Below are 27,937 nucleotides of genomic sequence, written 5' to 3'. Positions count from 1 at the left end.
TTTTGCCACCATTATGACACCACTAGCCACTAACACTCTTATCTCCTTCCTGTACTCCAACATTATCTGAGATTTGGCCCACTACGATAGTATTATCTACAAAATTGTCAATGGAGTTTGAGCAGAATTAAATGCGTTTGCCTGCAAACTTGTAAATGTATCTTTTCTAATGCTATCAACAGATAGGACACACAGTGTTTTACATCAGAACATCAGAAATAGAAGCCAAAGTGAGCCATTTTGCCCTTTCTTCCGCTCTGCCACTGGATGGTTACCTCAGCATCACCCTCTTACACTAGCTTTCCCCACTGCCTTTGATTTCCATAATACGTAAACAAAAACATCCACCTTGGTCTCAAGTATATTCAGTGACTGACTGACCATGCACAGTCCTCTTCATGAAGAATCCTGAAGGTTCATAATCTTTGGGTAAAGAATTGTTTTCTCATTCCAATTCTGACTGGATGACTCTTTATTTTGGCACTGTGACCCCTGGATCTAGACAACCCATCCCAGGGAAATATCAACTCTCCTCTGTAGGATTTTGGATAGCTTCAATGATAGCTCCATACATTTTCTAAAATAGAAGAGTATGTACCTAATCTTATAACCTCTATTATAACAAACCTATCATCCCAGGAATTAATCCAATGAACTATTGTTTATCTCCTCTATTGTAAGTATTTCCTTACTCAGATATGAAGACTAAACATGCACACATTATCGCAAATGTGGTCTCCCAAGCCATTCATTACCGCCAACAAGAGGTAGCTAAACATTTACTCTTGATGTTCAGTGGTATTAGTCAAATGAAATTTATTGTCATGTGCAAAAGTATTGTGAGGTATGTGCACAGTGAAAAACTTGTTTGCAACAGCATCATGAGCTCAAAGGTTCAGACAGCACTCAAAACATAAATTATATGTAAATTTGACAAGATAGTGAAGAAAAAAAACCCTGCAAAACAAGACATTAGTGCAAATAAAAACACAATCCGAGGCAAGTCCGTGGTAGTGCAAAAGGTAGTTATGAAGGACTTGAACAGAATAATCAAGGAAAATTGAACACATTCTGAGGCTATATGTCTGAAGACTAACTTAACAATTGTTAGCTTTTTAAAGGGTAGAGCTTCAATCCACTTCCCTAGACATGTTGGTCACTGGGATCATAATTGGGAAGTCTCTACTGAAATATTTTACTTCTTACTAAAATGGATTTGATGCAAAACTGGAAAAATATTCATGTGTTCAGACGAAACCTTTTTTTCTCTTTCATGACATGGGAATTGAGGTGATGGTAGAATTTTTTTTGTAATGATGTGAGTTTACTCCTTTTAACCATAGGTTTGATGGAGTAACTTGGAGAAACCTTTGGAGAATTTTTTGTGAGCTATAGTTTCTTCAAGATTTACTCACCTGCTGTGCCATTCCTCTATTGATTCAAGAAGAATACTTTATTATTGACACCAGGAACTTTCAAAATCAAGGCTGGAGGATACTATCAGGCACAATCTCTCTGTAACTGCTGGCATAGCATAAATTCTACAGATTTCTAGGGTATTTTACTGCTATTACATGTACAACATTTGATATTGCAGTTTATATTATGAAGGATTAATCAAGATGGAAGTATTAATTTTCTTTGTCCATGAGTACTGATTTAATATGTGACTTTAAAAAAATACAATACTGTTCATTGTTGCTGAAACCTAATTTTCTAATCTACCTTTCAGTTATTTTCTGCTGGAAAAATGGCTGGAACGCAAATTGGCTATTTGAAATCCAAATATATGTCACTGCATGAGGCTTTAAAAAGGTAAAATGCTGTTCAGTTGATTAACAGATTATTGCTAATCAATAATTAATTGTTCCATTGATTATTTTAAACTTACAGTATTTTTGTTTCTTCTTGTTGATTTCCATTTGCAAATCAATATTAATCATTTTGAAATACTTTAATTAATAAGAGCTTAACTAGTACTAAAATTTTGTGGAATCTAAGGGAAAAACTATGCTGGATAGAATCATATCTAGTTCACAGGAGGTTACCCTAATGTTTGCCCGCATAATGTTTATGTAAGATACAAAAGGCACCTTTCTCTATGGCTGGCTCTGAGATGTTCTGGCTGATATCAACCAACTACTATAGTCAGTCAAGTTATTTTATGTTCCCAAACTGAGCATTTTATATGTTTTTCCTCAGCACTTGCTTCAGTTTATCCAAACAATTGAATGTCATTTTGGTGCAATCCCCTCATCAACTGAACGTGAGAGGCGCCAGAAACTTGGGCATGGATTGGCCTCCTGAAACAAAATGTATTGTCTGGATAGTATGGGAGGGATAGCATGTCACATCCCAGAGTGAGGATTATGATCTGTAATCATTTGCAGTATGGTTAATGATCTTGTACAAAGGGAAGTTACTGGAAACTGCATAAAGAGGAACACGACGAGTGAGATGAGCAGCCTGAAGACACAGTTGGTCTCTCAGTCTCACAGTCCTGTTGCTGAGTCTCGGCCTAATACTGCCTGATTTGCTGAGTTCCTTCAGTGACTTGTGTTTATAGTCTGACAATATTGTGAGCTGCCAGAGTAGGAGGGCAGTAGGTAATTCAAAAGGTATTATTATGAAAATGAGCCCTTCAGCATTCACTCTTTCTTTCTGGTCCATTCCTGATATTTCATATTGCTGTCTACTGGAAACACTTAGATTATTCGTATTTACATTCGATCCCTGGAGAAATTAACTTGTGCATGTACATAATATCCTTTTGATAGCCCCGTGTTTGGAAAAAGGCTATTGGAAACCACATTCACAGGTTCATTTGGGATTTCAATAATCTTTTGCTGAAGTAGCTTTTGCCAAACATAAGTTTGAAAAGAATTTCAACATATCTAAACTATGGGAGATTTTAAAAACTGTCAACGGTAAGAAGCCATCTGATAAATATCGTAAGCATGTTCTGAACTTTTATAATTCTTTGTTCAAGACATTTATAGCTAAGTTATGATTTCATGCTACAATTCATTACATAAATATTTTCTGGATCAGTCAATGTGCCCAGGCAATCAACACCACAGTTCATTCCTTGTATGTCATTGCTGAGAATTCATTAAAAGATTTAAGAATTAACATAATCTAGATAATTCCTGTTTATGGTGTCATCTGTAAAATATATGGAGCAAGCAAGTTCGAGATTCTATGATCATTCTTCGACATAGTCAAAATAAGTTTATTTCAAGTTCAATTTCAAGTTCAAGTCTATCGTCATCTGACTGTACGAAGCATATGACCAAACTAAACAATGTACCTCTAGCCATGGTGCACTCACAATATACATGTATATCACACTGCACATAAAACAAAATATTATCACACATAAGTTAATAAAATATAATTCAAAATGCATGTGAAGTACCTGGCACAAGCAAACAGTACAGAACAGTATTTATACAGTATTACAGAGTATTTATAATATAGTGATATCACTTGTTGTCCCTTATCATATAGTTTGATTGTTCTTATGTTTATATCTTTTTAAAATGGCCATTGTAACACAATATTTAGTTTGTATAATTTTATTGTTTTCTATTTAGAACTCGTCATATTTGGCAAAGTATCTTGATGATTAACTGTATCTTGAAACTTGCTTTAATTCTTTGCCTTACTATGTTCTTTGTTTTACTTTTTAGGACACAGGAATCTGAGATCAAATTATTGAAGGATATTAAGTTTTTCACTGCTGAATTAGAGCACCAAAGGCAGGAGCTAGATAAAGGTGAACAGTTTCCTGAGAGCTACAATACAGATGTCAGTAAGCTAAGACAGCAGCTGCTTCATTTTCAGAATGACCTCAACCAGACAGAAGAGCGCATTGCTCAACAGAAGAACAGAACCATTTAGTAAGAAACTATCTTGTTTATCTATTCTGTTTGGAGACATTGTGCTCAGATTTTGCTCTGTTAGATAAGTATTTCATGTATAATTTTAAAGTAAGATTTATCATAAAAAATAAATACTTACAGCTATGTTGAAATATTTACAAACATGGAAATGGATTCTGAAATAACTAACCAGTTCTTAAAATTAAATTGGTTTGACACATCAATGACTCCTATGCTTGACCAAGGCTCAGTGAACTAACGAGATTGAGTTTGGATGGATCAGGTATACTGTATATGTCCAGGAATCATTCAGGTTGACTCCAGTTGTGCCATGCATACAAGGAATAAGAGATACAAAGAAAAAGGGTGAAAAAAAGAGGCAGGTAGAGAGACACAGCCAGTGCTTGTGTGTGAGAGGGTGGGATGGAGAGGAGAATGGGAAAATAGTAATATTTAGAGTGGGTCAGATCAGGAAAAACTATATGCATTCTGTTTTTGATTCAGGTCTAAATGGACTACAACTGGGTTAGGTCCAGTCTAATTTTATACCCAAGTAGACTTGTTCACCCTCTCCAAAATGCACACTCACAAACACTTCATTCCCTGGAATTAAGTCCAGTGCTGTGTATTCTCTATTAGGCCTATATATAGACAGAGTTCAATATACAAACAAGGACAAAAGGCTTTTCAGGATGCATTTTAAAACTTCCATCCCCTTTAACATTTTCATTCCAAGGCAATCCTAGTGAATACTAGAGAGGTTGAAATATAGTTGTAAGTTTTATATCCCTATTGCTCTTACATCTCTCAATGATTTTCTATATATCTGCTTCTTCATCTCTCACTGACTTCAGAGTCAAAGTGGGGTTATACTACTGTAGCTGGTATGGAGGTGAGGGGCCTGTTTCTGTGCTGTACACCACTTTGCAACTCCATGATTCTAAAGTGATCATCCCTTTTATTTCTCTCTACTCATATGATCTTATTTGAAAAATCTACCACGGCATCCACTTTAAAAATTGCATTGCTCTCCTTAATCAATATTGAAATGCTACCTTTTTATTTACTTCCTCCTTTATTGCATTTGAAACTTCTACATCCTAAAATACTGAGTTGTCAGTTCATCAGCCATGCCAGAATAATTGCAATATCATACTCCCATGCATTGCTCTAAGTTCATCCACCTTACCAGGCGTGAATCCCTTTCCAACAGCACGATCAAGCCTCCCTGTAGGGACATTGGACCTGTTCTGGCTTAAGTGCGTTTGCACAGTTGCTTGTACAAATCTGAAAGCCCTCCCTTCTGCAATGACCATTTAGCCATAAAATCATCTGACCTAACCTAGTACTCAATATACATGTTACCGGAAGTAACTTTAGCAATCCTGCTTTTTAAGTCTACGCCCAAGTTGTGTAAATCTCATCTCCTTTACCTTTGTCTTGAGTACCATTGTGGATCATGACTTCTGGTTGCTTATTTTCCCCTTTTAGAATGAAATGCAGCTGCCTTGAAACATCTGTGACCCAGGTGCCAAAGGTGGCAATATACCAATTGAGAATCTTGTTTGCAGACACAGAAACGCCTGTCTGCTCCCCTTACAATCACATCCCCTATCACCCTAGCTCTCCTGTTTTATCCCACCAGCCCAATACTCCATGTGCAGCAGAGTTAACTGTGTTTCCACAAATTTAGTTGTTGCTGCTTTCACTGGGATACCATCCACCACCTCCCTCAACAGTGTCAGTACGGTGTACCTGTCTGATATATGAATGGCCCGAGCAGCTCCTTTACTGTTCTGTCTTGTGGTAATCTGTTACATTCCTGCTTATGCAGCCAATAAATATGGTGTAAATAGCTCACTGCAAGTCCTACAATTGACAGGTTGCTATAGATATGTGTCAAGATAAAGGAAATAACCCAAGTTGACCAAAAACTCATTTTAATTGTTATGCAGTGTATTGTGTTGATATATCAATGTATTTCATTACATCTTTAATCAAACAAATTACGCAGTGCGCACAGCTCTCTGGTGAAATAATATCGTATTTGTAAGTAGGATGCCGTGCACAATTCTGATTTGATGGAGACAGACGTGAGAAGGCACAGAGGAACATCTGGAGAAATTTCTGAAATGCCGGGTTCACTGCCACTGCTACTGTGCGATCGAGAATCTCCGGAGGGAAGGCCCCAAAATCCCCGGCTTTGCCTGCTGCTGGCGACCGAGGCTGAGGTCGAAGTGTTCAGCAGAGATGGTGCTCGGTACTCGGTGTCAGGGGGCTGATCGGAGCTCGAAGTTTTCGGACATGATCGGGCATGGCAGGGAGAGTTTTCTTCCTTCTCCCATCTGCGTGAGATGTGGGACTTTCAAGAGACTTTGAACTTTTTTACTGTGCCATGGCCTGTTCTTCATCAAGTTATGGTATTGTTGCACTGTTGTAACTATATGTTATAATTATGTGTTTTTTGTTAGTTTTTCAGTCTTGGTCTGTCCTGTGTTTCTGTGATATCACACCGGAGGAATATTGTATCATTTCTTAATGCATGCATTACTAAATGACAATAAAAGAGGAATGCGTGTCCTCATAATCTAAAAAAAATCTAAAATTAGTAATTGAACAATTAAGTTACCTGAAAACACAGTCTAGTTCTTCTTCCATTCTTTGTATAAATAAATATGAAGGAAATCTGCAGAAACACACAGAGACATAAGAATGTTTAAACTATCTAGTTTTAAAAGAATCTACTCCATTCAAAATTCAGAGAAAATAGATCAATGATTATATTCTTGTGTGTTGCTGCTTTTGAGTGTTGTAATCCACTTTTTCCCTGTCTCCCCCACCTTTTCCATTCTTCTGCATCTGCTCTCCCTTCAATCAATTGGATCTGGATTTGCTGTCCCTCCTCTATCTGTTGTCCTGGCCATTATGCAAATGATTTCTAGCTAATCCCCACCAATTTCTGTTTATCTTCCAGTTATTCTTCATATGTTTCTGTGGTTGGTTACATTTGTTTTTCTTTAATTTGTTTGCAGAATGTGGTATTTAGTAATATTTTGTCAAGGTTCTCACCAAGTACTTATTTTTTCCCCTTACCCTTTCCTTATGGATAGAATTTTAACTTTGCCTTTTGTAGTTAACATCTATTTTCCAGCATCTTGGAACTAGGTAATTAATTAGCAAATGTAACCATTTCACAAACTGACACACACAGGGATAAACAAAAGGCAGTTTCTTCTGAACATAAAAACGCACTTGTTGAGAAGTGCAGTGAACAGTCAAAGAAAGTTCAAAACATTGGACTGATACCAAGTTACAGATTTAGCCAAAGTGCAACTTATAAAATGTTCCATGTTTCTAGGCAGCAGATGTTATGGCTTGTTTGTAAGATGTTTTAGTTCACAGTCAATAAACAGAACTGCAATATTATTATTGCACAAAATGAAGAGTGACAATTTGCCTCTCTATTGAAGTAGTTTTGTAGGTGAAACATTCAAAGTACTGAGAATTTTCACATAACAGCCATTTCATTTATCTGTTAATAACAGCAAGAGGCAAAACTGAGGTGCTTTAGTTGATTATGATTGTAACAATGTCAGTATATCAACAATACATCAGTTTGAACGGGAAGGAGAAATTCAGAGGCTTCATAGGGATGATTCACTGCAACTTGTTTATTTGAATTGTAAACTTAAGATAACAACTGGAATATCTTCTACAGAGGCTCCTGATTTTCAGATTCTGGAATTCTTGTGGTGGAGGTGTCCAGGAAGAGGGGGCAAAGCTTATTAATCTGACTGCGGTAATTAGATATTGAAGAACAAGTTCACAAAGGAAAAGTAGCAAATGTAAACTGTCTATATCACCTGTGGCACCAGCTTTCCATCACCCTCCTCTAATCACAGTTACAATTCATTAAATATCCTGCATCTGGCTCTTGTACACTTTGTACCTGTCAGCTACTAACACCCACACCCACACCCACTAACATCATTTACAGACTTGCAGGCATTGCTCCCCCAGAGATCTGAAGACACATTACAACAAAAATTGGAAAAGGTAAACAGAACACGGATCCACGGCACCCACTACATCATCATGTGTCAGTTTCCAACCGCCTAAAATCGAGGAAAAGCTTTGCTACAGTGGAGGAGCTACCGCATGGAACATCCCCCCAAACATGCAAGATTGACCTCTGGCAACAAACAGAAGCCAGAACCCTACCAAACAATACGGTGCAAGACGCCACAGAAATGTTGCCAGATGGGGCACTGCTTGACAGACGGAAGTGGTGCATTCTCAACAGAGCGAGAGCGTGAGTTTGTAGGATGGGAACAATATGGTGAAGTGGGGTTTAAAGACCAGCGAATCCTGTGAGTGTGGTGAAAGGGTGTAGAACATTGAACACGTTCTGCACAACTCCCTCTCTCACCTGATTTAGCTGACACTGACCTGCTCAACATCAACCAAACAACACTGGAGTGGCTGGCTGTCTGGTGTGACAAGCTATGATGATGACCCGTCAGCTTTCCTTTATTTACTTCCCTCATCTTCCTATGTTCATTTGCTTCATTGGCTATCCACATATTCAACCCTAACATAGAATTTTTTTTCTTGCAGGTATGCTGGCACACAGTACTAGGGTGCAGGCAATGTCAAGAATATGGTCCTCATCACTCAAAGTGCTGCACTCATTGAGGTAGCCTATAGTGAAGCTATTGACCTAAGATTACATCAGGTGCATTGTAACTGTTGGCGTTGGAGGATAGGTTCTAAAGAAACTTTGTCTACTCTCCTCATTTTTGCTACTCAAATGAAATTTCTCCCTTACACAGTTTGTCTGACAATAGAGTGTTGTTTAGAGCTGCCAGCTATTTGTTCTCTGCTGATCTTTGCTAATCCTTAACCCTCCCTTTTTTTCAGAACTATCAGAAATGTATACAGTTGCAGGACAGGAGGTGTCTCTTCTAATATAATGAAGTCATTCAACCATATCTTTGCAAGCAACCATTCAGATATCAGCAAAATGTTCAGTTTAGAAAGTTGCTAAGAAGGATTAACTGACATTTGAGAATGAGCAAGAACAGATAAATGGGTCCAACAATTTTCTGTGGATGACTAAAAGTTGCACACGTCAATTTGACATTCAGTGAACTTCAGGGTACATTGGAAAGGGCGGACCATGAAGCAACATTTAAAAATATAAAAGATTAGCTAGTTCTCTGGCAGTTGGAGCATCACAATTTGACACTTATAAGACCATACGAAATAGGAGCAGGATTAGGCCATCCAGTCCATTGAAGCTATTCTGTAATTCCATCACGGCTGATTTATTTTCCCCCTCAACCCCATTCTTGTGCCTGCTCCCCGTAACCTTTAACACGCTTATGATCATCAATACAGGAGTACGACTACTGCAGGGTATGGACTACTATCTTCATTCTCTAGCAGTACTTTAGTTGTTCAGACCGTAGCTGTATAAAGTAAAATTGCAGGTTACTAAACATTGGTTAGGTGATGTAGAAGCTGTGTGAAAGTTTGGGTAAGCCACATTTAGGGATCTGCGTGCAGTTCCGTTCACCACATTACCAGAAGGATGTGGAGGTTTAGCAGAGATGCAGAAGTACTTTACCAAGCTGCTGCCTGGATTAGAGGGTACTAGCTATAAGGAGAGGTTAGACAATCTTGAAATGTCTTGTTTTAGAGTATTGGAGATTGATAGACATTTAGAAAATTATGAGAGACGTAAGTAGGCTAGACATTCAGAATTGTTTTTTCCTCAGGTAGTGTTACGTTTTGTAACTGCAAAAAATAAAACTAATCAAAAGAACAATATGCATGTATGATGTGGTGGCATAATGCCATGCACTATTCACGTACTTTTACATATAACCCATATTGAATTAGATAGATAGATAGATAGATAGATAGACATACCTTATTGATCCCGAGGGAAATTAGGTTTCGTTACAGTTGCACCAACCAAGCAATATAAAACCATAAATAATTCAATAATAATATGTAAATTATGCCAGATGGAAATAAGTCCAGGACCAGCCTATTGGCTCAGGGTGTCTGACCCTCCAAGGGAGGAGTTGTAAAGTTTAATGGCCACAGGCAGGACAGACAGGAATTATGTAAACAACAAAGAAAGTTTAGTCAAGCAATATATTTACAATTTCTCAAATATTACTGAAATATTAAATGTACAACACTCCTCCCTACTTAGCTATGATCTCCTACTCAATCTAGAATGCATTTCAACATGTATGTATATTTCTGTATATATTATACTAAAGCATTACCTTAAACAGCTGTGATGTTACTGCTGCTGGACTGTTGAGTCATCAGCCAGGTCCATCCATCTTCAGACGTTTCATCCCCTACCCCGGAACATCCTCGGGATGGTGGGACAGCAGAAGGTGATCAGTCTTCTACCCCCGATGGTCAGACATCCAGCTACTGTCATCTCTTCACAGCCAAAGCCAACTGAACACTCTCTCTGCTGTTTGGGCCATGGTGTTAATGGCTCTCTTCCTGGTACTCCCTTGTATCGCTAAAGCTGCCATCATCCTGTAGCATGATATGGCGGGAATTCCTCTTGCTCCCACTTTGACAGGGAAGTTCCATGTCTGCCAGCCTTGCCATCTGCAGTCCACCACCAGGTGTTCGTACCTCGCAAGCTTCCTCTCGTGAGCCTCTTGATATCAGGTCTCCCATGGTACTGTTAGCTCTATCACCAGGAGCTTCTTTGCACTCTCTGACAATAGTAGTACATCTGGTCGAAGTGTGGTCTCTACAATTGGTGGGAACACCAGCTTCTTTTCAAGATCGACCTTCATCTCCCAGTCCTTTGCCATGATCAGGATACCGTCTCCACGCTTGTTTGTTGCTGCAGCATGTTCCCCGGTCCTGACGAAGTTGATGAAGTTTGGTTGGCTGTCCTTCTTGTGGTCCTTTTTCCTCTCTGTCTCCAAAGTGTGGGTGAGTGCTCTCAAAACCTGGTTGTGTCTCCATCTGTACTGTCCCTGGGAAAGGGCAACCTGGCATGAAGAAAGAATATGCTCTAGGTTGGCTGGTTTCTGGCACAGATGGCATGTTGGGTCGTCTGTTATTCCCCAGTTCCGCAGGTTTGTTGGAGTTGGTAGTACATTGTACACAGCCCTCAGTAAGAACTGGAGTTGGAAAGATGTATGTTTCCATATAACATCCCATGTCAACACTCTTTGTTCTGTTTCTCACTTTGTCCAGGTCCCTTGACTCCCCATCTCCACTGCTCGCACATATCTAGCCTCCTCCTCTTTCTTCCTTATCTCCTGCTGGACCAAGTGCCGTCTGTCCTTAGGGTTGGCCTCCCTCCACCTGGTTGTTGACTCCCATCCTAGGCCTTGTCTGCCCTTACACACGATTCCGACAATGTCTCTGTGGCGAAGTCAGGACTCTGCTTCTTCTACCACCTCTGCCGCCTTCCATTTGGTCCCTGTCTGTATCTTGGCTCCTGCTTCACTGACCTTGTTGTCCTTGGAGTCTTTGAGGGTCATGATGAGGCGTGCTTTCCCTGCCTTAAATTCCTCTACAACTGAGGAGAAGGGCAACCAGAGCTTTGCTGACTTGCTGTATAGCCCAGTTGAAGAGAAGCACTGCGGTACTCCTAACCACCTTCTCAGATACCGCTTTATCTTCCTTTCTGTGCCCTCGATCGTTGACAGGGCGATGTCATACAGCATCATAGGTCATATTAGTCTGGGTAGGAGCCCATGTTGGAAGATCCATGCCTTAAACTTTCCTGGTAAACCTGATCTGTCAATGTTTACCAGCCTTTCTGTTGTTTGTTGCTCCAGGAATCTGCTGTTGTTGACATCCTTAAGGCTGTCATCATACCATTTCCCTAGGCACTTGATAGGGTTTCCTATGATAGACGGGATTTCTTCATCCTGGATCTTCAAGGTGAACTTCTGGGTAAGTTGGCCTTTCTTTATCACCATACACCTTGAATTGGCAGGTTTAAATTTCATTCGTGCCCATGTGGCTGTCTCGTCCATTGCCTGGAGTACCCATCTGGTCTGGATATGTGTTAAATCCTCTGCTTGGTGGCTGTCTGATATTAGTACTTGTCTTTGGCCCTCTGGTCTCTCTTTTCCCAGCCTCCATAAGTAGATTTATGGCCATGACGAAGAGGACTACTGATATAGTGCAGCCAGTCACAATACCCTTCTCTACTCGCTGCCATAATGTTACGTAGTCCCGCATGCTGAACCTTAGGTGAATCCCCTCGAAATAGCTTGCCAGATTCTTGGTGACCTTCTCCGGGATATGGTAGTATTTCAGTGCTGTCTCGATGGGCTTGTGCGGCACTGTACCATAGGCATTGGCTAAATCCAACCACACAAACATCAGGTTCCCGTTGGTTGCCTTGCCCTCCTTTAACAGCTGGGATATAACACTTGTGTGTTCCACACATCCTGGGAACCAGGAATCCCTCCCTTTTGCACTACTGTATCTATGTATACCATGTATGGTGTCATCCTTCTTGCTAGAACAGCGAAGAAGATTTTTCCTTCGAAGTTGAGGAGGGAAGTGGTTCTGAACTGCTTGATCTCAGCTGAGTTTTCCTCTTTTGGCACAAAGCGTCCTTCAGCCACTTGCCAGCAAGGTGGTATCTGGCTCTTCCTCCTGATGACTCCCATCAGGCTCCACATCCTCTTGAGAAGCTTTGGGCCCTTCTTGTAGACTTTATATGTGATCCCATTGGGCTCAGATGATGAACCTGCCCTCGCATTCTTGACAGCTTCTCTTACTTCTTTCAGTGTTGGCTCTTTTTGATCCGGCTGTTGCACTGGCTCAATCCGGCTGTTTTTCCCCAGTAGCAGGTCTCACCTTTCAACTGAATGTCTTTCCTGCAGGTATGCCTCCACTTCCTCTCTTGGTTTCCCCAGTTTGCCTGATCTTTCCCCTTCTAACACACTTGCAGAAAAACGATAAGGGTTCCTGATGAAAGCAGCCCTTTTCCTATTCTTCTCGCGCTTGTTCTTCCTTATCCTTTCCGCATTCCGAAGTTCTTTAAGCCTCCTTCTCAGGTCTTGTCTCAACTGCCTCTACAATATAGACATTCTCAACATAGTAAATTTTAAATTGTCCCATTTATGCCTAAATATTTAATTGCTGTGGGGGATTTTTTACTTTTGTGGGATAACGTCGTTCCTGACAAGGAGGATCACTCCGCTTGGCAGGAGAGACCTGTAGCTGCGAAACAATCTCAGGTTCTGGGGCCTCTTCCGTGGTGGTTGTAGGAGTCGACTCTGGCGGAAAGTAGTTCTGACAGCTCTGGAAACTTTTCTTCTCTAACAATTGACTATACTCTCCTCAATTGATCAAAGTGTCATTTCCAGATGACATTAGATGCAATCTCTTCTGTGTAGGAGAGAGATCCAGCTCCATCCTTAACATTCCAACTACCCACTTTTGATCACCTCTGTAGTCCCTCACCAGGACTGCTCGTCCGCGAGTGAAACGTTGAACCTCCTTGTTTCAGGAACCCTCAATTTGCCCCGCATACTTTTTTTGAGAATGGCTTTAATGAGATCCAAGTGTGAGTGCAAGGGATGACCCAGGAACAGCATAGCTTGTGAGTTGATGGTTGTGTAGTGTGCTGCATTGTGATATGCAAGGAGGAAACTGACAAGCTTCTGATTCAGTGTCGGTGCAATGTGTTCTGCTAACATTGCTCGCAGTGCATTCTTTAGACTCTGGACAAATCTTTTTGTCAAACCATTTGTAGCTGGGTGGTAGAGCGCAGATGTAGTATGTCTTATTCCATTCACTTTCAGGAATGACTGAAACTGTTTCATAACAAACTGGTCCATTGTCACGGACTAAGTATTCTGGAACACCAGTCCTTGAAAGGAGGCTGCTCAACATATCAACGGTGTGCGAGTCGGTGAAGGAGGTTATTGGGAATACATCTGGCTACTTTGTAGCTGCACCCTCTGCTACTAAGAAATTAGTGCCCATGAATGGTTGGGCAAAACTCACATGAATCCTCTGCCAGGCAATGCAGGCCATTCCCAGAGATGAAGAGGTGCTGTTCTTGGCATCTTCTGGACGCGTTGGCCAACCAAACAGTGCATGGCAAGTTGCTCAATGTGCTGATCTATTCCAGTTCACCAGACAAAGCTTCAAGCTAATGCTTTCATTTTGACCACACCTGAAGTAGCCCAAGAAATAGTGGATGCATTAGTGATAATTTTTCAAAACTCGTTAGATTCTGGACTAGTTCCTGAGGATTGGAGGGTGGCTAATGTAACCCCACTTTTTAAAAAAGGAGGGAGAGAGAAACCGGGGAATTATAGACCGGTTAGCCTAACGTCGGTGGTGGGGAAACTGCTGGAGTCAGTTATCAAGGATGTGATAACAGCACATTTGGAAAGCGGTGAAATGATCGGACAAAGTCAGCATGGATTTGTGAAAGGAAAATCATGTCTGACAAATCTCATAGAATTTTTTGAGGATGTAACCAGTAGAGTGGATAGGGGAGAACCAGTGGATGTGGTATATTTGGATTTTCAAAAGGCTTTTGACAAGGTCCCACACAGGAGATTAGTGTGGAAACTTAAAGCACACGGTATTGGGGGTAAGGTATTGGTGTGGGTGGAGAATTGGTTAGCAGACAGGAAGCAAAGAGTGGGAATAAATGGGACCTTTTCAGAATGGCAGGCGGTGACTAGTGGGGTACCGCAAGGCTCAGTGCTGGGACCCCAGTTGTTTACAATATATATTAATGACTTGGATGAGGGAATTAAATGCAGCATCTCCAAGTTTGCGGATGACACGAAGGTGGGTGGCAGTGTTAGCAGTGAGGAGGATGCTAAGAGGATGCAGGGTGACTTGGATAGGTTGGGTGAGTGGGCAAACTCATGGCAGTTGCAATTTAATGTGGATAAATGTGAAGTTATCCACTTTGGTGGCAAAAATAGGAAAACAGATTATTATCTGAATGGTGGCCGATTAGGAAAAGGGAAGGTGCAACGAGACCTGGATGTCATTATATACCAGTCATTGAAAGTGGGCATGCAGGTACAGCAGGCGGTGAAAAAGGCGAATGGTATGCTGGCATTTATAGCGAGAGGATTCGAGTACAGGAGCAGGGAGGTACTACTGCAGTTGTACAAGGCCTTGGTGAGACCACACCTGGAGTATTGTGTGCAGTTTTGGTCCCCTAATCTGAGGAAAGACATCTTTGCCATAGAGGGAGTACAAAGAAGGTTCACCAGATTGATTCCTGGGATGGCAGGACTTTCATATGAAGAAAGACTGGATGAACTGGGCTTGTACTCATTGGAATTTAGAAGATTGAGGGGGGATCTGATTGAAACGTATAAGATCCTAAAGGGATTGGACAGGCTAGATGCAGGAAGATTGTTCCCGATGTTGGGGAAGTCCAGAACGAGGGGTCACAGTTTGAGGATAGAGGGGAAGCCTTTTAGGACCGAGATTAGGAAAAACTTCTTCACACACAGAGTGGTGAATCTGTGGAATTCTCTGCCACAGGAAACTGTTGAGGCCAGTTCATTGGCTATGTTTAAGAGGGAGTTAGATATGGCCCTTGTGGCTACAGGGGTCAGGGGGTATGGAGGGAAGGCTGGGGCGGGGTTCTGAGTTGGATGATCAGCCATGATCATAATAAATGGCGGTGCAGGCTCGAAGGGCCGAATGGCCTACTCCTGCACCTATTTTCTATGTTTCTATGTTAAATCAATGGCATGTAGCTTCTCCAACACTTTAGCTCTTAGCATAGATAGTGTAACAGTTCTCATTCCCCACATAAGGCAACCTTCGTAAAGGCAAGTTTATCCCAGTGTTTGTAAAAAAAAAATGGAGTATCTGGAATTCTTGCTGCACATTCTAATGATTTTGGGTGGCTATGTAAGCCTGAAATAGTATGGGGTATTTTCTGGTTTCCCTTTAAATCATCTCTGCCTAATAGGGAGACTTTCGATTGCATTAGGGAAAATATGTCAAGAGGATTGCCCCCCTTTGTACTGTAAACTTTTCAGGTGTTTCCTTTTCCAAGGGTAAACAGGACAATCCGTCAGCATTTCCATGATTAGTCATCCTCTTGAATTCGATCTTGTAATTGTGTTCTCCAAGAACAGGCCCCATTTCTCCAGTCATGCTACTGCTGTTAGTGGAAAACCCTTCTGTGGATTGAAAATGGAGACTAACGGTTGATGGTCAGTAATAAGGGTAAACTCTCTCCCATACAAGTTCTGGTTGAAGAGTTTTACACCCCAAACCAGACTCAAGGCCCCTCTGTCAATCTGGGTGTAATTTTTCTCTGCAGTGGTGAGGGAATATGTTGCAAAGGCTACGGGTATTCACTTCCATCATTCATAAAATGTGACACAACTGCACCTATACTGCACAAGGTGTCACAGGCAACCTTCACTGTGGATCGTAATGTGTGAGTATGTCTGATGTCACCTTTTTGAAAGCCACCTCACACTGCTTTGTCCATTATCATTTCTTCCAAATCTATAGTAATGAGTTCAAGGGGTGGAGCCAGTAACCAAGTTTGGCGGGAACCTGTTATAGTAATGAACAAGTGCTAATAAGGATCACAACTATGACACGTCCTTTGGTCTAGGGGGAACCACCACTGCTTGAATTTTCTCAGCACACTTGTGTAATTCTTGTGTGTCATTGGCGTGACCACAATAAGTGAGGCTTGGTTTAAAGAATTCGCACCTGTCGTGTTGTGCTCTTGAGCCCATAATCTTCTAATCTTTTTAACACCGTCTTGAGAATTTGGAGATGTTTCTTGTCGTCCCTGCCTGTAACAATGATGTCATCCAGATAACACTGAGTGCCTGGGCAGCCTTGTTGCACCCGGTCTATAGCGTATCGCCAGAGTGTAGGTTCAGATACTATTCCGAAAATAAGCCTATTTTAGCAATTATGCCCATTGTCAGTGTTCATGGTAAGAAACACTTTGGATTCTTCTTCCATCTCAACTAAGTTCATTTTGCTTAAGTGTATTCCTCCAGAAAGGTTTGCAAAGATATCCTGTATCCTGGGCAGAGAATAGAGATCTACTTTCAGTACTGGATTGATGGTGACCCGAAAATTACCACAGATACTGACAAACCCATTCTGGTTGGCTACTGGGACCACTGGTGTTGCCCATAGTCTCCACTCAACCTTAGAAAGAATTCCTTCATACTCCATGCGATCTAACTAACTGGCTACTTTATTAAGGATAGTATAAGGAACCAAACGGGTTTTGTAAAACTTGGGTGTGGCATTTTCATTTGACACTATTTTACCCTTTTATATATTTGTGTTTTCCAATCTTCATCCTGATTGCCATTGTTATGTTTTGTGACTCCAAAACATAAAACTAATCGAAAGAAAAACACGGAAGACCAGGATAAACGTGTACTCTTTGTTTTTACTTTAAGTGAGGTGCGCACACTTGACATGGTGGTGTAATGATGTATGTCATTCACGTACTTCTACATTTAAGCCATAAAGAATTATGTGAACAACAAAGAATGCTCAAACAATATATTTACAATATTAATCAAATATTACTGAAGTATTAAAAACACAACAGGTATAAATGTCAAATACTTGAGCACATAGCTTTAAGGTGAGAGGAGCAGAGTTCAAAGGAGACACACAGGGCAAGTTTTTGCCCAGAGAGGGGTGGTTGTTTCAAATGTGCTGGCAGGAGCGGTAATTGTGGAGGCAGACACAACAGATGCATTTAGATACCATGAATATGCAAAGGTAAGAGGGATATGGTTCATTTGCAGGTTTAATGGATTAGTTTAATTTGGCATCATGTTCAGCAAAGGCATAATGGGCCAAAGGACCTGTTCCTGTGGCATACTGTTCTTTGTTTTATGTTCTGCATTATTTAAGTGCAATTATGAAGCCTCTACTTCCTTAGAAATTTGCGAAGATTCAGCATGATATCTAAAACGTTGACAGACTTCTATAGATGTGTGATGGAGAGTATATTGGCTGGCTGCGTCACAGCCTGGTATGGAAACAGCAATGCCTTCAAGCAGAAAACCCTACAAGACATAGTGGATATGGCCCATTCCATCATGGGTAAAGCCCTACCCACTACTGGGCACAGCCCTACCCACTACTGGGCACATCTGCACAGAGCATTGTCACAGGAAAGCAGCATCCATCATCAGACACTGCCACGACCCTGGTCATGCTCTGTTCTCACTGCTGTCATCAGGAAGAAGGTACAGGTCTCCCACCACCAGGTTCAGGAACAGTTATTACCCCTCAACCATCAGGCTCTTGAACCAGAGGAGATAACTTCACTCAACTTCTCTTGCCTCATCTCTGATCTGTTCCCTCAATCTATGGACTCACCTTCAGGGATGCTTCATCTCACATACTTGATATTTATTGCTTATTTCTTTTGCACACTGATCGTCTGCCCTATTGGTGCAGTCTTTCATTGATTCTATTATAGTTATTGGATTTATTCAGTATGCCCGCAAGAAAATGAATCTCAGGGTTGTATATGATGACATATACTTTGATAATAAATGTACTTTGAACTTTGAACATAGCAATTTATGCATACCTATGTTGCTAATTACCCATCCATTAATACCAGATGTTTTTATATTAACCTTTTATGAAACATTTCTCAGAAAGTGATCAAGTAGCTTGAAAGAAAAATATGTCAGTTAAACTGATTGTTTACTAGGATGAATCAACAAAGAGTGAATTTGAATACGTAGTCTCAATGAGGCAAAAACCATAACTCCCGGGAAATAACTTATAAGAAGTGTTTTAGATGTTCATGGAATTAAAATTGCCATGTATTGTTTTTAAACATTTAGTTAATCTGTTTATGTAAAGCAACTATGTATTTATTTTAATAAAGCAATTGTTTTTAACAGCAGTCAAATTACCTTGTTAACTTTAATATTACTTCGTCTTGCATGAGGTCCACTGCAGGCAAGAAGCCCTTTCAGCCCAATAGATACATTCTAATATTTGTACAAATCTCTTCCCACCACACTTCGTCCATCTCCCAAAATAGATGACTCCTTTCCTACTTGCTTTCCCATTAACTGGAGTTGTGCTGGCCACTCTCTGCACTAGTGATTTCCATTTTGCATCCACTCATTCGAAAATTAAGATTCTATTTAGTTTACAATCAGATTATTGGATTTATTAGCAATTATTTTCTCTTTACACTTTTAGTTCTTGTCTCTCATGATAATGACAGCAGCTGATTTTCAAACATCTCAAGGTGCTTCAGAACAATATTGCTAAACAAGGTTGAAATCATCCTCAAAGTGATATCAGGGTAAATATCAACAAGCTTAGATGAAGAAATAGATTTTATTCAGTGTGTTAAAGAGGGTTAGAGAGACAGACATTTAGGGAAAAAATTGCAGGACTTGGGTTCAGGCAAGCATTAGGCACAGTTATCAGCAATGGAGTGATTAAAATCAGAGATGAACTGGAGAAATGCACATAGCCCTGAGAGTTTGAGGCAGAAGTGAGTTTGCAGAGACTGGAAGAATGAAGTAAGGATTTGAAACAAGGATTAATGCTGTTTATTGGATGCTCAAAAACCAGGCCAGTAGCTGAAGAAAACAGCTTGTAGTCCAAACAGATGTTTGAGGGAAAGAATTTCTACTTAATAAATTTAGGAGACCCTGTGGAGCAGTCTGGTTATTTTAAGTAAGATTCTTAAGTTCACCATTGGCATCTTTATAAATTTGTGCTTAATTGTATGTGTGGTTAAAGAAATGAGATATTATTTTGTGTGCTATAACCTTATGAACATTCTTATTCTGGATTCATTTTATATAAATAGATCTTAGCATATAACAAATTACTGTTTACAATTTAATAACTTGGAGAAAAAAGTGCTCTGAAGATGTTTTTAAAACACAGTTTTAATGCTTTATTTATGAGTTCCACTTGTGCTGGATGTATTCCACATTGTGAGATTTATTCATAATGCCAAGTATGTTGCTTTGCTACAGAATAACAAAACTATACTCAGGAACGAGAAGTTCCTTCTCCTTCAAGTATTAATTGAATCCTCTATCTCATAAACAACTACATTGAAATTGAGTTGTGATATTCAGATTTCAGGACAGTTATCAAGCAAGAAAGTGTGCTTGATAGTTGTGGATTTGGATTTATTTTAAACTTATACCTTATTTGAATGACGATCCTAAGATATTCCTTTTCTTTAACAGTCAATATCAAACTATTTTGTTATGAGGTTCAAAGTTTGATGCCATCTGGCTTTTTGCCTGGTTTCAAGACATCTTCTTTTATCAGTTCTTCAGCTTTTCAATGCCAACAATTGCCCAATGCTTTTGCCTTGCTTACTCCCAAGAAATACCAAACTCAGCACTTATTCATCTTCCTTCAGTCATCTTGCCAACTTTCACATCTGCATCTCTGTTTTCCCACACCCAACTGTAATCTCATCAGGAATTTTTAAAGTTGGTTTTTGGAACTGCACTTATGCAAGAGGAAAGTACTTATGTCTTGGCTTGAGTTTCAGCAAAAGTGACAAGGATTGGGTCTTATTTTTCATAGGGTACTCAGTCTCTGTCCTGCTAATGTAGCCACAACATTTATAAAACTGGTTCAGCTGAACTTTTAGTTAGTAGTGACCCCTTGGATGTCAATGGCATTTGAGAAATTTCTATGAAAACAAACGTAGCTAGATTTTGAAGTGAGCTATAAGGAAGAAGTAAAGTGGGTATAAATATTAGATAAGCAATTAGATAGAGCAGGGTAGCTGAAGTATAATGTAATTTGTTCAAATTAGGTATGAAAAATAAGAACAAGTTGTTTTTTAATTGAGAAATGTTGGTATTCAAAGAATGTGAATGTCCTTTTACACGTATCAAAGTTGCATGCACGAGAGCAAAACAAAACAGGTAAACAAATGGAATGTTATTTTTTAAACAAAATTTAATTTCAAATTTCGTATTTTAGAAGCAGAGTACAGTGTAGCCATGGTTAATGTAACTAAGAATTTCTATCTTGAGAAGCCTTTCTGCAATCAGAACATATTTGTGTATTGGATACAGTTTTGATCACCTTACTTTAAGGAAATCCAAATAAATTTCACTACTCTGATACCTAAGAAGCAAGGATTGTACCTTGATATGATACTGAATGGACAAAGCCAATATTCTCTGAAGTTTAAATAAATAATTGGTCATCTCTTCAAAATAGATAATCTTCTTAAGAGGTCTAACAGGATAGAAGTTGCTCAAGGCTCTATAGACCTCAGTTTCAGAAGAGCTAATTGGCCATTTAAGAATGAATTTGTATTTTTGGAAGACTGTGGATGCTCGGTTGTTAAGGCATATAGTAGGTGAATAGAGAATCCAGAGACAATACAGGAAAATGGAGTTGAGGTCGAAGATTGGCCAAGATCTTTTTGTAATCTTGAAAGGGATGAATAACTACTCCTGATCATACTTCTTGTCTGTCCTAGATTCATAATGTTTAAGTCTGGTCATTTAACCCATCAGACAGTTAAAGAGACAGGTACATTTCTAATATTCTTTAGGTTTATGCATTGTGGAGAAGAATTGTATCAGGTGCAGGGTTCTGTCTATGAAGAGCAATAGCATGTGCAGTAAGTAACTCTCCATGGGGTTAATAGGCAATCTCCAATAATGGGAAATTGATAGGATTCGTTTGTTTGGGACTCTTCTACTATATTATTGGTTTATTGTTCTTCATTCATTTAGGCTGCTCATGTACTTTCATTGCATTCCTCAAGGTTTTTGGGATCTTCCTCATAGGCAGCAGAGCCAAATTCTCTTGATACCTTAGCCGGTTGCTCCTCAAGGCATAGCAGTTTCTTTTTAAGAACTTACACTTGTTAGCCTAATTTGGGCTTGTGTTTCTACATGGATACATTTATTAAAACTGTGACTTTTATTCTGGAGCTCAATTACCATTCTCATTCAAATGAAATTGCTTTTCAATATCAAGTTAAGGTAAGCAACATAAAAAGCAGTTGGTTAGAAATGATGTCTGTCAATTCAAAGCAACCTTGAACTAAGTATGGGCCATATTTTCTTCTCAATTAATAATTTAACCAGAACTATTCTATTCTGTTACAGTTTAGAAGAAGAATTGACGATGTATAGAAAAGACTTTGAGAGACTACCAAAAGCTGCAGTGAGTTTTTAAGCCTACAATTCAATCCCTTAAAATATCTAGATACAATTTTATGTTTGGGTTAGAATAATGAATCATTTCGTTCATCCACATACATCCACGTACAAGTTTCCTCATATCAGGAGCACTCAGCTCTGGCCATTTTAATTTGTTTACATTTGGTAAGCATACGCTTCATTAACAAACAACAATGAACAGGAACATTATCATTTTGAAGTATTGCAGTATGATATTATAGGTCCTATACAAATCCACAATGTTTTGCTCTATTCTTGCTCTTTATCCAGCATTTATCCTGGAATATTGGATGTTATTCAAATTTTCAAATGCTCTTCTAATGCACATTTTATAAATACGGTACACTGTAATATTCCAGTGAACCCAGTAAGGTTCAAAGAAAAGTGGTCAATAGAACCAGGAAAGTTTAAACTGAGTGCTGGAACTGAAATCTGCTGAGTGATTGGGGGAACATGGGTATTACTACAGCTTTACTTTTCTTGCTTTTTGACTGGCTTCACTGTGCACAGTTTTATGAACACGTGTATATATACCTGTTAGCTATCTGTCTATCCACTCTCTGGGGCCTCACTTCCTACATTCTTCTTAAACTTACCCAGTTAATATCTTAAACAAAATGAATTAAAAGCATTTTCATGTATTAAGAGAAATGTTGAATTGTTCAGATAATCTATCAGTTCAGCACAACCAAAGTGCTGTGAGAGCTAGATTATTGTAATTTGCCTGTATATGAAATACAATGTTGGAAAATGCATGGTCATGCACTTTGGTAATAGAAATAAATGTGTGGGCTGTTTTCTAAAGGGGGAGAAAATCCAGGAATCTGAGATGCAGAGGGACTTGGGAGTCCTTGTGCAGAACACCCTGAAGGTTAACTTGCAGGTTGTGTCGGTGGTGAGGAAAGCAAATGCCATATTAGCATTCGTTTCAAGAGGTCGAGAATACAAGAGCAAGGATGTGATGCTGAGGCTTTATAAGGCACTGGTGAGGCCTCACCTTGAGTATTGTGAACAGTTTCGGCCCCTCGTAGAAAAGATGTGCTGGCATTGAAGAGGATCCAGAGGAAGTTCACAAGGATGATTCCAGGAATAAAAGGGTTATCAGATGAGGAATGTTTGATGGCTCTGGATCTGTACTTACTGGAATTCAGAAGGATGAGAGGGGATCTCATTGAAACATTTTGAATGTTGAAAGCCTAGACAGAGTAGATGTGGAAAGGATGTTTCCCATGGTGGGAGAGCTTAGGACAAGAGGGCACAGCCTCAGGATAGAAAGGCGCCCTTTTGAAACAGAGATGCAGAGAAACTTCTTTAGCCGAAGGATGGTGAATTTGTGGAATTTCTTACCACATGCAGCTGTGGAGGCCAGGTCATTGGATGTATTTAAGGCAGAGGTTGATAGGTTCTTGATTGGACATGGCATCAGAGGTTACAGGGAGAAGGCCGGGAACTGGGGTTGAGGAGGAGATGGAAAAAAAGGAACAGCCATGATTGAGTGGTGGAGCTGACTCTATAGGCCTATAGGCCTGACTCTATAATTCTGCTCCTATGTCTTATGGTCTAATATGTCATCGGGCCACAGATCTGTCACTACTGAATGGCAGGACGGACAAGAGGGCCTAACCATCCTACTCCTATTCCAATGTTCCTGCATTCCAAAACTAAAATTGGCAACAGTTCTCTGTTGATAGTTCAGCATAATGGATGTACAATAAGTAACTCGCTAGATTTGTTGGAAAACATTTGCCAGTACTTTATGTAAATATTTTTAAATGCTTAGTTTAGAAGATGCATCAATATGCCTATATTTTCAGAATGTCTAAGAGTATTCTGAAGCCTTCATTGTTTTTGATCATTTCAGGATGAAGAGGCTTAGCTCAATTTTTTCATCTGTTTTGTGGACATGGTTTGACCTTCTATGCCAATGTAATGACACCATCATGAATGCCCTGCCACTATATAGGGCCATGCCATTTAGGGGTGGGGTGGCTTCAGAGAGCAAATACATAATATTGTATCAATAAAAAATTACTGTACATTTCATGTGGATCACCAGCAAGCTCATTTTGGCCATATGGGGAGAAAACAATGCACAGTACTTCAAACATCATTCCAAAGTCGTCTTACTGTTTGCATGTTCCCTAATATCTCATGAAGACATGAATCTGCTGGTAATAAATAAATCTTCAACACCTGTATAGCTTTGTGAAGCTTACAGTTATCTTGTGCACATTAAATACTGGATTTTCCTTACTTCATTAATTTATTTTTTATTTTTTATTTAGGATTTTGAAAAGAAGACTAAAGTACTAAAAGAGAATTGCATTGAATTAAAGCATGACATTAAACAGAGGAAACGGGAAATAAAATTGTCTAAGGAAGAACTGGAAACCAAACTTGAAGATGTGAAAAATTCACAAAAGGAGTTGGAAAAGAAAGCAGAGAGTGAAGCCACTCTGAAGGTCAGAGAGTTACAACCCGCTCTTTAAAATTGTTATGTTTCTTGCTTTTATTGGAATAATCGAGCATCCAATTGTTTGGAGTTCTTGATTGTCCAGTATTCTGGCCTACTTATTGGTCCAGAATTTGAGATGGGCGTCCAGAGTATGAGGACAGTGTGTGGACAGAGCTATGGGCCTACTGTGTGACCAGGGCCAGGATTTGGTTTGAGGGCCATGTGTACAGTCAAAGCCAGAATTAGGATTCTGAACATCAGCTGTCTGGAATGTGGGTGGGTTTCCTTTCAGAGCTGGGCTCTAGAATGTTCATTTATTTTAGGGGTTGCCAACCCGTCGATCGCGATCAACTGGTCTATCTTTGAGACTTTCCCAGTCGATCCCGAAAAAAATGAAAAATAAATACACAAATACTGTTGTAATGTGAGCATTATAAAAATAAGTAATACTAATTAGGATAATGGTAATATAGCAGTATTTTCGCTACTGAAAGCTGTTTGTAAAGAGAGATGGTTTCCGGGTTGCGGGGTTTTAGTTCCGTTCTTTCTGCCCAGTGCGCATGTGTGTAGCTCCCTCGCCATGTACCGCGTTTTCAGTGTAGCCTGTGCTGCATCAAAGTGACTAATTAGATTAGATAAGAGTACAGACTGTCGCAAACATCAATATACTGCACTCGCTGGTGATATCCTGCAAGGTAGCTAGCTAGCATGGCGGAGGCTCCACGAAAGAAGGTGAAAACGTACAACTTCCATCCAGAATAGGAAGAGGAATTTCTATTTACCTTGGTGAAAGACAAGTGTGTATATATGTTGTGCCACCAAACACAAGCACTGTCTAAAAGAGGGAATCTGGATCGGCACCACAACACCAACCACCAAAAATTTAAAGACACCTACCCCCCCCAAAGAGCGCAATTCGTGCCAGGAAAATTGAGGAGCTGAAATCGGGGTTGAAGGCCCAGCAATCGTTTTTCACAAAACATGCTGCTCAAAATAAGGCTGCTATTGACACATCATTTTGTGTAAGTCACCTTTTAGCTAAACACAAGAAGCCTTTTACAGATGGCAATTTATTCAAGGAAGCAATGGTCATTACCACAGAGACTGTTTTTAATGACTTTAAAAACATAAGCGACATCACAACTGCAATACATAACATACCGCTTGGCCCTGCAACAGTAACAAGGAGCGTAGAGTCACTGTCAGAGGATGTGGATCGACAAGTGTTAAAGGACTTGTCACTCTGTGAATATTTTTCACAGCAGTTCGATGAATCCCTGGATGTAGTGCAAACAGCTCAGCTTGTTGTATTTATCAGAATGGCTTTCCAGGATTTTACAACAAAAGGGGACTTCCTCACGCTTTTGCAATTAAAGGAGAGAACGAGAGGTGAGGATATTTACAATGAGTTTAAAAAATATATCCGTGAAAATGACATCCCCATTCATAAACTGGTGGCAATTACTACTGATGGGGCTCCAGCAATGCGTGGTGTGAGCATTGGTTTTATAGCACTGTGCCGTAATGACCCTGATTTTCCTAGCTTCCTAGGTTATCACTGTGTGATTCATCAGTAGGCCTTGGCTGGGAAGGTCGTGGACTTTTCTCATGTAATGACACTGGTGGTCAAACTGATAAACTTGATTCGAGCAAAAGCACTTCAGCACTGCTTATTCAATGTGTTATTGGATGAGCTCGATGCTGCTTACGGAGACATAATTCTTCATGCTGATGTTCGGTGGTTGAGTTGCGGCAAAATGCTGCAACGATTTCTTGACTTGCTGCCTGAGATAAAGACTTTCCTGTCAACAAGAAACGAGGAGCAGGAGGAGCTCCTCATAAAGTCCACATAACAGCTAAATTAAACACACTTAATAACGAGCTCATGGGAAAAGACCAACACCTAACCCACATGATAAGCGCAGTAAATGTGTTTAAGGCCAAGCTCAGTGTTTGGATTTCAAATTTAAAGAAGAGAGGCTGACACACTTTCCCAACTTGGAAAAAATGTTACCAGCCATCACGGAAAAAAATGCTTTTCGCCCTGAGCAGTACTGTGCTCACTTAGACAAACTGGCAATAGAGTTTGATCGGCGTTTTGGGGAGTTAAACGTCATGAAAGATATTGCTGAATTTATTTCAAACCCATTACTGCCAATCGATATAGAACAGATAGCAGCCAAACTCCAGCAAGTATTTGGTGTGCCATGTGATTCTGAAATGGAAATAATTGATTTGCAAAATGACATCAAGCTTAAAGCAAGATCAGGGGACAGTGACTTTTTGGGGGCTTGTCAGCAGGGAGAAGTTTCCTTATCTCACCGCATGTGCACTAAAAGTCAGTTCCTACTTCGGGTCAACTTATCTGTGTGAAATTGCATTTTCACAGATGAAAATTATTAAATCTAAGTACAGGAGCTCTCTTACTGACAGACACCTCACAGACTGTCTCGGACTGGCTGTCTGTAGTTATGAGCCAAATTTCAGGGAACTAGCAGAAAGTATTCAGCCCCAGTCATCACACTGAATGCAACAGTCAATTTTTATTCATTTATTTTTCGTGTTGAAATAAAACTAAATAATGGAACTTAGAATTAAAGGTGTGAAGTATTGTAATATTCTTAAAGAAAGACAGCTATGGCCTGTTTGATATGCCAGTTACAGTGTTTTCTTGTTTGAACTAATTTGAAAGTTTGACAAAAGTATTCAAATACATTTAGCCCAAATAAAAGGCCTCAAATTGGAAGTACAATCTGAGCTGTGTTTTCTCTAAATGATTTAGTAGGTAGATCTTGCCTTTCACTAAGGTCGAGGTAGGTGATCTTGGGCTTAAAAAGGTTGGTGACCACTAATTTATTTCATCATCATCATCATCAGGTGCCATGCCCAGTTTGAACTTTGACTGCGATGGGCCACACACTCCTGTTTTGGGTCAAGTGGATCAATTCATTGGTATTCATTTCCAGTTCTCTGGCCGCTGTCTCCATCATCGTTTGTCTTTGTCTTCCTCTTGCTTTCTTCCCTTCAATCTTTCTCATAATTACCATGCATTCTAACTCCTCTTCCCTAATCACATGTCCAATGAAGTTAACACGAGGAAATTTGCTGATGCTGGAATTTCAAGCAACACACAACCAATGAAGTTACATTGCCTTTTCATGATCTCATACATTATTTCTTTTTTTGTGTTTGCTCTGTTCATGACATCCTCATTAGATATTCATTTCGTCCATGATATTCTTTGCATCCTCCTCAAAAACCACATCTCTTCTGCTTCAATTCATTTCCTAATGTGACTAGGTATTGTCCAACATTCTGAGCCATATAACATACTGTAACTGGATAAACATAACATTTCAGTACTCTGAAGCAGG

General features: G+C 39.8%; 1 protein-coding gene across 1 annotated transcript in view; it reads left to right on the top strand.

Annotated features, from left to right (window-relative positions):
• ccdc146 (coiled-coil domain containing 146) overlaps positions 1–27,937 on the top strand; it is a 141,575-nt gene that overhangs the window by 48,010 nt on the left and 65,628 nt on the right. Inside the window, exons 3-6 of the mRNA XM_063072832.1 lie at positions 1,733–1,815; positions 3,693–3,902; positions 22,034–22,091; positions 24,394–24,570. Of these exons, the coding sequence (XP_062928902.1) occupies positions 1,733–1,815; positions 3,693–3,902; positions 22,034–22,091; positions 24,394–24,570 (528 nt within the window). The remainder of the gene's footprint in view (positions 1–1,732; positions 1,816–3,692; positions 3,903–22,033; positions 22,092–24,393; positions 24,571–27,937) is intronic.

This window comes from Mobula hypostoma, chromosome 20, assembly GCF_963921235.1.
Source record: "Mobula hypostoma chromosome 20, sMobHyp1.1, whole genome shotgun sequence".
NCBI lineage: Eukaryota > Metazoa > Chordata > Chondrichthyes > Myliobatiformes > Myliobatidae > Mobula > Mobula hypostoma.
The sequence above is the reverse complement of the archived record's forward strand: the minus strand, read 5'-3'. Positions and strand labels throughout refer to the sequence as shown.